Raw genomic sequence first — 12,899 nt, 5'->3', positions numbered from 1 at the left:
CCCCCAACACTTCTCTCTCTATATCCCAATTTATGCTCCCCTCCACGGCAGGACTTCCTGGGACAGGTCTACTGCACTCTGGGAGAGATTGTAGGCTCACCTGCTAGTCGCCTGGAGAAACCTTTAGGGTGAGTTTTCATTTGGCTTTGTTCTTTGCTTTTGTTATTCTGCTGGAAAGGAGGAGGGCTATTCAGAGACTGTAGGACACTTTTCTGCATTTAGCCTGTCTGGACGACAAATACACCAGTTCTAAGAATGCAAACACACATTTTTAGATGGTATCAGTTAATAAAAACTGAGTGCCACCTCTCAGCTGGCTTGAATGTGACATCGCTCCTGCAAGATTTCACAAGTCCAAGCAAAGATGAGGCGATGATGGAAATGTCTGCCCTCTAGAGCCATCTGTATCCTACATTATACTGCAAGATTAGACCCGCGTGCTTCGATGGGGACGGGTAATTGAACACGACCAGGGGCTTCCTCAACACAATTACAGTCATTAGGGAGGCAATCTGGCATGAAGAGTGGGTTTAAGTCAGCAAGGGACACATGGCGATATCAGCTCCACCTCTACGTAAATTGGGAATTATGACACCCTGAAGCTGCTGGCGCCCACAGATGTGTTCATCTCCCTTTAAGTTATATGTGTCTCGCTTTTTTTTTTTGACAAACTACGAAGCTGCTGTTTGTGTGTTTGTGTTTTGTCTGTGAAGTGCAGATTTTGTGAAGAATGAGGCAGAGTTAACACCAGCAGTGGGGGGTTTGTGTGAACAACAGGGCTTTGGTGTCGACCATGAACCCTGTCAGGGACTGGTGGCTGTGGATTACAGAGCTTGTTGCCCTTCAGTGCTGAATAAGAGGATGAACAGGATCAAGAGACAGTGTGCTGTAAACCAGGCTTCACTCTGCACATCAGAGACAGAAGGAGGCTCAGGAGCCCCCAGACATGATGGACAAAAGTATTGATTCTGAAGCCTCAGCAGGGCACCTTCATCCCCACTGAGAGCTCCTCTGATACAGCACCCAGTGTAGCTGCAGCTGTAGAGGGTGATGACACAGTCGCTCACAAGCTGAAGGAAAGAGGAGTAATCAACATATTTGTGTTACTGAATGTTCCAGACATATTTGTGTCCCGAAGTGCAGATGTAGATACTCAGGAGAAACAGACGTTTCTTTTTATTCTCTGTTCCCGGGGACATTCAGTTAGAGGTGTTTAATTCACCCCTGCCTTTCAGAAAAGCTGAACTGTATCCGTGGTTAATGGAGTTTCTCACCCCTCATATGATAGACGATAGCTCAGATTTTGTTTAATGGCTCTTTGCTCCATTTCCAAATCATGCACCCCCAGAAGTGATGGTTTCTCCCTGCACCCGAGCTTTCAAGAACAGCCTCAGCAGAGACTGAGGAAATCTGTTTACCATGCTCCAACAAGTCCTCCTGAGGCACACTGCATCCAACGACCAGCCAAAGAGGCACATCAGCACCACCGCCCCTATTCCCCCTCCTTCCATCTAGCAGATTCTGTCTTTGCTAGCTTGACCCCCTTTTCCTCATTATGTTTTCTCTTTCTGTTCTTCTCCCAAACCTCTCACCCTCTTGTGTTCTGCCTCACTTAAGCTTTTTTTCCTTGAGCAGCAAACACACACAAACATGCACGCATGTGTAATTGTGAGAGTATTTTCTTTAACCACACACCCACTAAACCCTTGTCTGTTAACCATCTACATATTCCAACCTTAACCTATCTGCAAAATTTTATTATTCAATTTTTTACCCTGCTTCAACCAGATTTTCCATCTGCAGATATCAAAGCGTGTGTAGATTTGTGTTTCATTTATAGCTACAAAAAAAAACTACCAGAGGTTATTTGCTTTTTCAACTGCATCTAAGAGAACGTAGTATTGTTTGAGATGAAAGGCATCTTTTCCATATAGCATAAAGTGTGTTATCTCTAAATTCTTATACTGCAGAAAAATACAAGGTTGACAACATTAACGCCAGACAGCAGCACTGAAGCTTTTGACATTACTTGGTTTCAGCTGTAAGACTCATCTGTTCCCCCACGTGTTACAAGCCACTGCTGAGATACTCAATGAGCCAAGATCGCCATTTAAAAAAAATACATTATTTATCATTTGGCAGGCAAAAGTAAAATACAGTGACAAATAGAAACTTTTTACCTTTTTTTTTTAGAAACAGTAACATATAAACATTGAACCCCACCCCAACTCCCGGTCCAACATAAGCTTGCTACAAATCAGTAAAGGTAAAAAAAAAAAAAAATACCATTTCTTCTTGTCATGTGCAGGTGAAGAGATAAAAAGATTTAAAATAATGATAATAAATAGAATAAAATAAAAAAGACAACAGCAGAAGAAAATGAGATATCATAGCAAGATGATCGTCTGAGATAAGCATTACATATGTCCAGACTCTAGAGTCTTTTATTACCTCCACCAAGTAGGTTATGGTTTTAGGGTAGTTTTACCGTCTGTTTGTTTGTATGTGACCAACATAACTCAAAAAGTAACGAACGGATCACAATGAAATTTTCAGGAAATGTTCAAAATGGGATAAATAAGAAGTGATTATATTTGGGAGGTGATCTGGATCACCGGCTGGATCCAGGACTTTTTTAAAGAATCTTTATCATTATGAGACAGAGCCGTTTTCACCGTATGTGTATATGACTTCACAATAAATGGTCGGATTGCTTTGCAAAACAATACAAGACAAGGTCACCACAATTTCTGACAGATGTAAAAGTACGATCCAGATCCTGGCAACATTCTGGATACTAAGATCCGGAATATGAAATATGTACAGAGTCATCATGATTTTCATCACTGTCAGGAAACAAATTATCGTAAAAACCTGCAACTAACACCAAATTGTAGCAGACAGTCTGCTGAAAGGGAGTATAAGATTAAAGTAGGACTAAAGTGCTCATCACAATATAGCTGGTGGAGGTCTGCGCTCCCTGACTGCTTTTCTAGTTTAGCTTTGTAAATAATCACACAGCCCCAAACAGTATGAATTTTTCAGGTGATCCCTTTCGATTATACTTATTTTTTCCAGGTCTAAGTATAACATGAGATCTTTAAGCCACATGGAAGATCCCCATCCTTTTTCTACTTTAAAATAAACATACTATGTATTGCTTGGGTAACATGTTATTGCAACATATTTTTACCTCTTGATAGAGCTCAGTCTGAAACAAGACTAAATTTTTGGAGTATTTGTCATGCTGTGGGGTTTATATCCATATTGTAATGAAAATATAATGCATTCACTCACACACATACACATGCACACACACACACACACACACACACACACACACACACACACACACACACACACACACACACACACACACACACACACACACACACACACACACGCACTTATAATCTTTTTTTTCATATAAGCAGAAACTGAACCTGCTCCTCATATTTGGATAAATAACTGCCCTCTGTGATTTCTACATTTCTTTTCTTCACGTCCACACAGGGATAAATTTAATTTTCTGCCTCTCCTGTCGCAGCAAATTTTCACTCACATGCGTTTCTTTGGGAAAATAAGCGGTCAGATAAGATGTATGGCTTTTCCCTCACACATTTTTATTAAGACAGAAACATTTGCCGGTGGGAGGAATGAGAGTCATGAAGCGCTGAAGTGACACAGTGTAGCAAACCCATTCTGTGTGTAATCTTGTTTTAATGAGAGGCATGTATCAAAGTTAGCAGTAGCTGAGGGAATGCAATGCTAAGTGATTGACTGATGCAGGTGAGTGGCATCTTTTACTGAAAATCATTTCAGTGGTGACACAACTCTCGCGGTTGTGATTACGAGAGTAGCCTGTGGGAAGGAATCACAATATGTGTGCGTAACATGATAATAGAGTTCATTTTACAAACGACGGTAACCTTTTATGTTGGTACGGTAAATTATACCTCACACTGAATACAGCAAAACATTAGCATGTTAAACCCATTAGCCTACTGTGACTGTGCCCTACGGCTGCATGCTTGAAGCAGGAAATACACCAGAAGCGAAATTACAATGACTGACGTGGGTGTGCTGGCTGCTCCTGTGGGAGCTGAGGAAATATAGAACATAACACGCTTGCTGTACCTCACCTGTGGGGAGGAAACCATCAAGAGGCACGGTGTTGCCTTTTAAACTTCGCTTCACTCTAGGTTGCGATTGTGGAGGTGGATAAGACTTGTACAAATGCTAATTTAAATTACAAGATGTAATTTCTGCTGCACTTTACACAATTTTCCCTTTGGATACTAACAGATCACCTCCTGACTCCAACAGTAAGGAGGAATCATTTAGGAAAACTCCAGCCATACCACTAGCTTATGACTTATAGAGTCTGTAGACTAAAACCACTTTGTTTGAAGATATCATGAAGTTAAGTGTTATTTGATCTGTTTAAATATGTGGCGGATTTTAAAACACAAAATCTTTTCTTTGATTTTTTTCATGAGGAGTTTTATCTTGTCTTTTTTTAGGTCAGCAGAGCCTGAACCACAGTGCTGCTCTTAAAGCCAAACTTCAAAGTCACCGGCCAAGTAGAAATTATATTTAAGAGCACCAAGGGGGTTGAAGTCAGAAATGAATAAATACAGAGCTAAAGTGTAGTTAAAGTGATAAAATCTGTGCTGGCTTTGATCAAGAAATAAGCTGATAAACATTCTAGATTTGATTAAAATGAAAAAAAACAGAGCAGAACATTTGATTAAAATCACTGTAGCTAGATTTGATGAAAGTCAGAATTATTATCATAGCTTTGCTTAAAATAGGATGTTTTCTCTGCTTGAATTTATTACTTCCTATCTCCACAGCCTTCATTCACATCCAGACCTCTTTTTGATGATAATAATTAACGATTAATACTGTTTTCTGTGAGCGCTATAGTGAAATATATCAGTTGGGACTGCCACTTTTTATTTGTTGTTTTACTTATGTTCAATGTGCCAACTTTAGTAAAGTTTAAAAATCTGCATCTGAAACTGCTTCTCATGGTTCCCAGCAAGCTCCCAGCTTCAGTTTGATTGATTTATTGATTGATTGGAAAGTGTAGCTGTCTAATGACTGATAACTGCTTTGTAGACGGTTTGTGTAAAACAGCCTGAAAGAGTCCCTAAATGGCCATGTTTCTGTTTTTATCAGATCATTTCTTCATTATTTGACTGGGTCATCTCAATCCAAAGTCACGCAAAGCGCAGCTTTTCTATCTTCTGAACTAAAGAGTTCCCTTTCAAAAAAAGTTGAGTATAATAGAATAGAATAGAACTTTTTTGTCATTGTAAGAAGTACAACAAAATTGAAGTCACAGGAGCAACCAAGAAAACAAAAGTAAGAAAGTGAATAGAAAGTGCAAAAAGGTCCATAAGAAAATAGATGCTGACAGCTTGTTCATCATTGTCCAGTTCAGCCAGCCTCCACCTCCACAGGGTCCAGGACTGAGCTTCCTCAGTCATGCTCCATCTCTGTCTCCTGGATCCTGTCTGCTCACAGCAGGTGAAGCTCTTCCAATGTGGCGTTGGTGTCTGATGTTAGCTCTGTTAGCCATGTCTGTGAATAGCATGATGCTACTCTGCCCTCTGGTATTCCCTCTGTTGCTGGGTTAGCACAGCTAGCTCGTCCATCTTATTGGACATAGATCTTACGTTCCCAATAACGATGGATGGAAGGACAGGTCCATGTCGCCACTTCTTAGCTTACACCTGAGAACCAGCACGTCGTCCTCACCTTGTGGGGAAACATCAGGCCTCACACCAGTTAGCATTGACATGCTACAGGCTGCTAACAGCTGATTTCACATGTAAACAATGCTGCTGTGGTTACATGTAGGATCTCCAGACAAACACAGGAGAAAAAATAGTAAAAATATCACTGAAGCCACAAAAAGTTTGGTGTCCATGACCAACAATGAACCATACAAAGTAATGATCCACTCCAAATACAAAGATTACGAAAAAGAGACAAAAAAATTACAAGAAACGGACAAAGAAGAAAGAGCTGCTGCAAAAGGCAGCCTTAGCGAACAGGGCGGCGCTTGAATATAAGATTATAGACTAAGAAAAAAGAATATAAGAATATAGACTTAAAGTATGATTTGTTTCCTGGTGCCAAATTTCAGATTTCTGTTTTCATACACATCTTCCTATATTATTTTTTAGACTCCATGATTGATTTTGCGCAAAGATTTAAAACAACACCACTGCTATACTTCAATCCAACATGATTGGGCTGTTGTAAAAACCGTATTCTTGAACCTCTAGTGTTTGATATTGTTGTCAGCCAGACACATTGATTCAGCTCTGTGGTTATTTTTGGAGCAGCATTGTATATTTTGCTTTGTATTAGTTTCAGCTGCACTTGCAGCTCTGCTGTGGAGCACTGAAACTTTGACATCTTGTGCTGTTGTCTTCCTCTGCCCCCTCTTTCTGCCTTTCTGAGCACAAAAGTTGAAAGAATGACTGACAGAAGGGCAAGAAAAATGCAAAATTAGTTTTAGTTTTTAACTGATGTGACTTTATCATGTAAAATATCCTCACTTTTCTGTCTGTGCTATCATGACAAGAGAGGAGCACATCACTGACTCAATGAATTTCCCTCAAATGATTTACAGGATACAGGTAATTTTTTTTTAGAAGACATAGTCATTTCTCATAAAAAACTAAAATTAAAGGATTATGTATAGTAATCAGGTAGTTTGAGAAATAAAAGAAGACTGAACGGGAGGAGTTGTGTTTGCCTGTTTATTGTATCTTGCTCATTTCATCTCTGTGTGAATATGAAGTGAATGGGTGAATGCGACACGCAGTGTGTAAGTGCTTGGAGTGTTCAGAGGACAAGAGAAAGCACTTAATAAACCCAGTTCATTTACAATGAAGGAGGCAAACTCCTCTGTGTTACATGCCGTTGCTATTATCACAAGTGCACATAGTTTATGTTACTTTGAAGAGATCAGTGTCTGAACCCTGTAAAGCCAGACCCACGAAAAATAACTAAAAACTGAGATGTTTACTAACCATTTTAACAAAATCTATAAAAAACTACACTGCTTGACCCCCAAAAAAGTCGCCACCTGGATTTAACTGAGCAAATAGGTACAAGCCTCCTATTGGATAATTATTGCATGGGCGATTATCTTTCAGCTGGCAACAAGTTATTGAACCCCAACTGGTGCAATGAGTTGTTTCTCATTTCTTAAACAAACATGATGAAAGGCACATCTCGTGGTTGTGGAAAAGATATTAGTCTGTTTGAGAAAGGTGAAAACATCCGTCTGAGCCTGTGGGGGCAGTGCTATGATCTGGGGTTGCTGGGGTTGGTCAGGTCTAGGTTCAGCAACAGTCTGAGCTCAAAGAATGAGGTCAGCTGACTACCTGAATATTCTGAATGACCAGATTATTCCATCAATGGAGTTTTTCTTCCTTGATGGCACGGCCATACTCTAAGATGATAATGCCAGAATTCATTGGGCTCAGATTGTGAAAGAGTGGTTCAGGGAGCATGAGACATCGTTTTCACACATGGATTGGCCTCCACAGAGTCCAGACCTTAACCCCACTGAGAATCTTTAGGATGTGCTGGAGAAGACTTTGTGCAGCGGTCAGACTCTACCATCATCAACGCAAGATCTTGGTGAAAAATTAATGCAACACTGAGTGGAGATAAATCTTTAAACATTGCAGAAGCTTATTGAATCAATGGATGCCTTAATCAAAACTAAAGGCAGTCCAACAAAATATTAGTGTGTGTGACCTTTTTTCTGGTGGCTACTTTCTTTTTGGCCAGGTTGTGTATGTCCCTATATCATTTTATGTATGGTATACATTTTTTGTGTCACAATTGACACATTGGGTGGTTTTGGCAACTTTTTTTTATGGTAAAGTTTTAGTAGCAGACATTTAAAAAGAGTCAAAACACAGTTTCAGCTGCCTGTAGTGGAGTGATAATCCTCAAGGGAGTAGACTTCATTTTTTATTATTTTCAAAGAGGTTTTTAGGACATTTTTTTTATCATGAGTATGAAATACGGGTCTCTCATACTACGTATGCATACATATCAGATATGATAAGTTGGGTGTTAAAGGGTTAATGATAACCACACCAGCTCTGCTGCCTTTGCCAGGATCGCAGGACTTCATCTTGCTTTAGCTTCCCTTAGTAGAGACGTTTGGGGCCCAAACCTGTGCTGCTCCTCTGCCTGGTAACTGTTATAATCAGCTGACTCTCAGACCTGTCTGTAAAAATCTTTGCCAACGTGCTAACAGGTGAAATGTGCAAAAACCTCCTCAGGTCAGGTTGGACCTTGCCTTTCATTTGATGCTGAGGATGAATCACCGTTGTTGTTGTTGTTGTTGGGTTTGTCTCAGTCAGGGTCAAGAATTGTACACGGCCTTGTATCAAATAACAAAGCTGGATAATAATTGATGCTTTTTCATGGAGATTTTATCACCTGGAGCTGCTTATTTTTGTAAATGTTTGCTGACTTGTCTGGCAGATTTCTGTTTTAATAAGAATACTTTGAAGAAGAATGTCTCGTTCCTCATAACTTGCACGATTCAGTAGAAAATACAGAGCCCAGGGTTCCTGCAAGTTCATAATCCACTTTGAAATAATGTTTTTGCTCTTGGATCATTTACAACTTCACAAAAACTAAGATGAAATACATTTTTTTGATAGATTTGTTTTATATAACTTGATTTGCTGCCACCAGAATGAATAATCAGAAAATGGAGGGATAAACGATCAAATATATCTTTACAATTTCATGGTATAAGATGTCAAATAACAGTGCAAAGAAGCAGAGCTCTATGACTCACCAGAAGTTTACTCAGAGAAAACTGAGGCAGGGGGCATCACTCGTCTCATCTCCACTTCAGAGACTCACAATTCTTTTAAAGTTGTTGGTTAATGTGGTTGGCTGGCTGACTTGGGGCTACGCAGCCACAGCTCCTCTGAGATGAAAAATAGGGCTTGTGCGGCAGATTTAAATATGAGTGGGAGTAAGAGAAGTTCATTTTTTGGTGAAACTAAAAAACCCTTAATCTGAGTCCTGCTGATACTGTAAATCCAGAGAGTGGTGCAGATGCTCATTTGCCTGTTTGGCTTTGTGTTTCTCCTGTTTTACTTTACCAAGAGGTTAAGTGTTTTGGAAGGCTGAAGGTAATCAGCATCTTCTGCCTCAGGACATTGCACACAATTAAAGCACTCTGCTGCCTCTCTAAATGCCAATTTAGGCTCCAAGGCTGAGCACTAAGTAGGACTCTGTGTTGATGTGTGGTCCTGCTCATACCAACTGTGCTGATGCACAAGATCCCTGTTTGTCTCACTAAAAGTGGGATTTATCAGGTACTATCTGATAGATTTGTTTTCAGCTGATCCTCCTACATCCAATTAAATTTATTTTCTCGTCATTCTCCAGAACTTCTGTAATCCATGTGGTATCCCAAGGTCCTTCCCTTTTGTTTCTTGCCGTTAAATAAAAAACTACTCATTTGATACATACTGTGGCTGTTGAAGGTCTTAGGGCGCAGTCACACCGGCCATTGGAACCTTGTTGTAATTGAGCACAATTGTGCCCCCACAGGCCATTAGAGAGTACAGTCACACTACTCCAATATGAACTAGACTTAAAGTGATACTCCGGGATGGAACAAGTTGGGTCCTATCACAAGGTTTAGTGCAGAAATTACCCCTACAGCAGTGTTTTTGTGCAGCAGAAGCCCAGAGCGCTCGCACCAAACACCCCCTCCCTGCTCCTCTGACGGTTTCCTCTGCACTCAGACGGGGCCATATTTTACTTGACCAAAAACTCAAATAAACGGACTCCCATCGAAAAACTCTGATATCGGTCTGCATTCACGCTTTACGTAGAGAATTTTCAGCGCGTTACTTTCACACAAAAACACCGCTAAATAAGGCTCTAGTTCTCATCGTGTCTCTTCGTCCTGGCAGGCTACCTGCGTTTGTTCATATCTGGCACGCCGTGCACGCGGACTGATACACTAAGTGGCGAGCGCCTCGTAGCCAGCTTTTACGACACGATGATGCCACAGTAGCTGGGTCAAAATGAGTTAAATCAATTCAATTTAGTCTTATCGTTCAGTGCCGTTTTCCCGGAGAGCTTTTGAGTAGAAGAAGAATACTCCTACTCCTGAATTAGTCACCACAAAAACGGCAAAGAATTTTGTCCGTCACTTTCAAGCTAGCACTTATGACAAACATAAATGGCTAGCTGGCTGTCCACAGGTTAGCAAATCGTTCTGTTGGCCATGTCTCCTTTTTTCCACCCATCACACAGTCTGGACTACGACAGGTTATGGTGATTTAAACAACCTTCACACTATTATGAGCAAGAATGAGCGCGCATCTCCGCACATACTTTGTACTGTAAATTCCAACACATTGTCGTTGGTAACATGGGCAAGTGTGAGTGTGAGAGTGTCTAATAAAATCGAATTGGTATAGTAATTAAAAAAACTACGGAGCCCCGGAGGTGTCTCACTATGATATAGTGAGGAAACGCTTTATTTATCCCGTTCTCTCACTATACTTTTTTATTTCATTTCATTTCATTTAGTTTGTTTATTCGAATAGTTTAAAGACATATCAAAACACAACAAAAAACAGAACAAAGATAAATAAGATGCACAATGTGTTGAAGCAGAAATAATAATAATAATAAAAAAAACAAGAAACAAAAACAATTAAAGAAACAACACTAATAACTTACTATAACTATACTATAGAGTGGAGGGAACGCTTTATTAACGCATGCAAGGCGTTCCCTCGCCTTAATAAAATATTCTGTCACCTGACACCTCCGTGGCTCCGTGAAAAACATTTACATGTTTTTGTTGATAAATAAGTAGCTAAAAAATGGGTGCTCGCTGTAGTTAACACTTCAGCATGACGACTGTAACAGGTCACCACTCGCCACTGTCGAGAAGCATCTGTTTACACGAAGCACGATCTCATCAGAGTCAGTACCATGAGCGCCAGAGAGCACTGCTACAGCTTTAGAGACTTTTTGGCCTACGTTAACCGCTTTGGTCTGACACAGCCCTCTAACACCTCCGTTATTGTTTGAAATGATTGTTTAGAGGAGCGGCCGCCGCAATCATACGTCATGTATCATATCACATGTCTGCGTGCTTGTGTTTGTGCATGAAGTGAATTGTGCTGAAGGCCACCTCTCTGAAGTGTGCCAAAGCAGAAAGTCAGTTGTACTCAAGCATGGCTGGATTTCAGTTACACTGGACTTCAGGGTTGAAGTGTACCTACAGTAAGCACGGTACGGTTTGCTTGTGTGACTGCACCCCTAGAGGCTCCATCTCATATTTATTGCAAAGGGACAGACACCGCAGCCGAGGCAAGATAGTTCTTCCCTCTGATAAATTTGCACATTGGTAGCACATTGCTGTTTCAAGGCAGCAGAAAGCAACTACAACATAGGCAGAATAAAAAATGTATCTATAGTCTATGGCTTAATATTGTCTGCTCCTTAAGAGTTATTATTTTAATTCAACGAAAAGAAAGAATTAGAGCTGAAACGATTCCTCGAATGATTCAAGGTACTCGATTACAAAAAATACTCGAGTAATTTTCTCTGCCTGGAGGAATCGTTTAATTTTAAAAAAGATCAAAGAGTGGTATTTCAAATAGAGCTGAGGCCATATTAAGAGAGTTTTCAGACCCCTCAAGCTAACTCTTATACAAAATTGCAACTAGCAACAAATCTAGCTTCTTTTCTGGAGTTTGGAGACTAATGGGTCATTCTACTAAACGGGTGCCATTTGGGTCCGCAACATTTGATGAGATGTACAAGGCACAAAAAATGTGTCTAAGTGTGTTTACAAATTTTGGAGCTACCAAAGCAAGTGCTCTTATTGACATGCTGTATCAGAAACTTCTTTTTCTTAAAGAGAAAAATTTTCATTAGAAAAATAACTGCTCTTTAACTAAACTAAAATGTATTTTATCCGATTACTCGATTAATCGATGGGATTTTCAGTAGAATACTCGAATACTAAAATATTCAATAGCTGCAGCACTAGAAAGAATGTAGAAGGTAAGATAAGAAGGTTCACAAACAGCAGTGTATCTGCTTCTTAGACACAGCAGAGCCTCTTACTCTCCCTTTCGTTGAGCGTCTTTACATTCAGTAAATTTCAGTCAAGTGGAGGTTTTTCAATGGATGGAGAACTGAGAGATGGCAAACTTAAATTATTTCACCAAAGGAAGACAGCTTGTGCTTTTATCTCTGCAGTGGCTATAACCGGAGTCTACACGGGCATCGGTGAAAGAGGTGGTAATGAACCTGGATGGCCTGGGCCCTCTCTGTTTTTTTTAGAAATAGGATGAAATCCACCGTGTCGAATGTACAGAGCAATGTGCAGGCAAACCTTGATCTTAAAGGGAATGGATGGGAGATGACTCACTTATTCTGTATCTAGAAATACACCTGTAAAAAAATAATGATGCTTATTAAAACCTGTTAATGCTTTGTTAGACTTAGTGAACAGATCACGTGCGGATTAACCAGCAAGCCCTCAGTTCAGTGCACCACACACCTCACAGTGTACGCTACAGTTTGCTTAAGTAGGGCCTTGAGCTCAGTTGATAATGACAGAACAGATTCTTGACTTCACTAATAATGAAGACCTCAGGTGCAAGGGCAGGCAAGGGCAGTGTAGGTTTCTACTCGGTGGAGAAGATAGGCTAATTTGTTTTGCACTCAGAGGAGAAAGTGTTCATTTCTTTTATAGCCCGGTCTTGTCGTCTGCTACTACAAAGGTGAGAAACCCCATGAAAGCCTTTTAAAGAAGCACTCTCCTGCCCCTGTTAAACACTTCCATGTCATTAATC

At 40.3% G+C, this 12,899-nt stretch overlaps 1 protein-coding gene across 2 annotated transcripts in view; it reads left to right on the top strand.

Annotated features, from left to right (window-relative positions):
- Positions 1-12,899, top strand: part of cpne5a (copine Va) — a 98,259-nt gene that overhangs the window by 22,266 nt on the left and 63,094 nt on the right. For both annotated transcript variants that reach the window (XM_074681221.1, XM_074681220.1), the window contains one exon: positions 52-128. In XM_074681221.1, coding sequence (XP_074537322.1) covers positions 52-128 — 77 coding nt within the window. The remainder of the gene's footprint in view (positions 1-51; positions 129-12,899) is intronic.

The sequence above is a fragment of the Halichoeres trimaculatus genome, unplaced genomic scaffold (assembly GCF_033239565.1).
Source record: "Halichoeres trimaculatus isolate MK-OKI-2021-1 unplaced genomic scaffold, fHalTri1.1 fHalTri1_scaffold_11, whole genome shotgun sequence".
Classification (NCBI taxonomy): Eukaryota; Metazoa; Chordata; class Actinopteri; order Labriformes; family Labridae; genus Halichoeres; species Halichoeres trimaculatus.
This window is presented reverse-complemented; position numbering and strand designations above follow the sequence as displayed.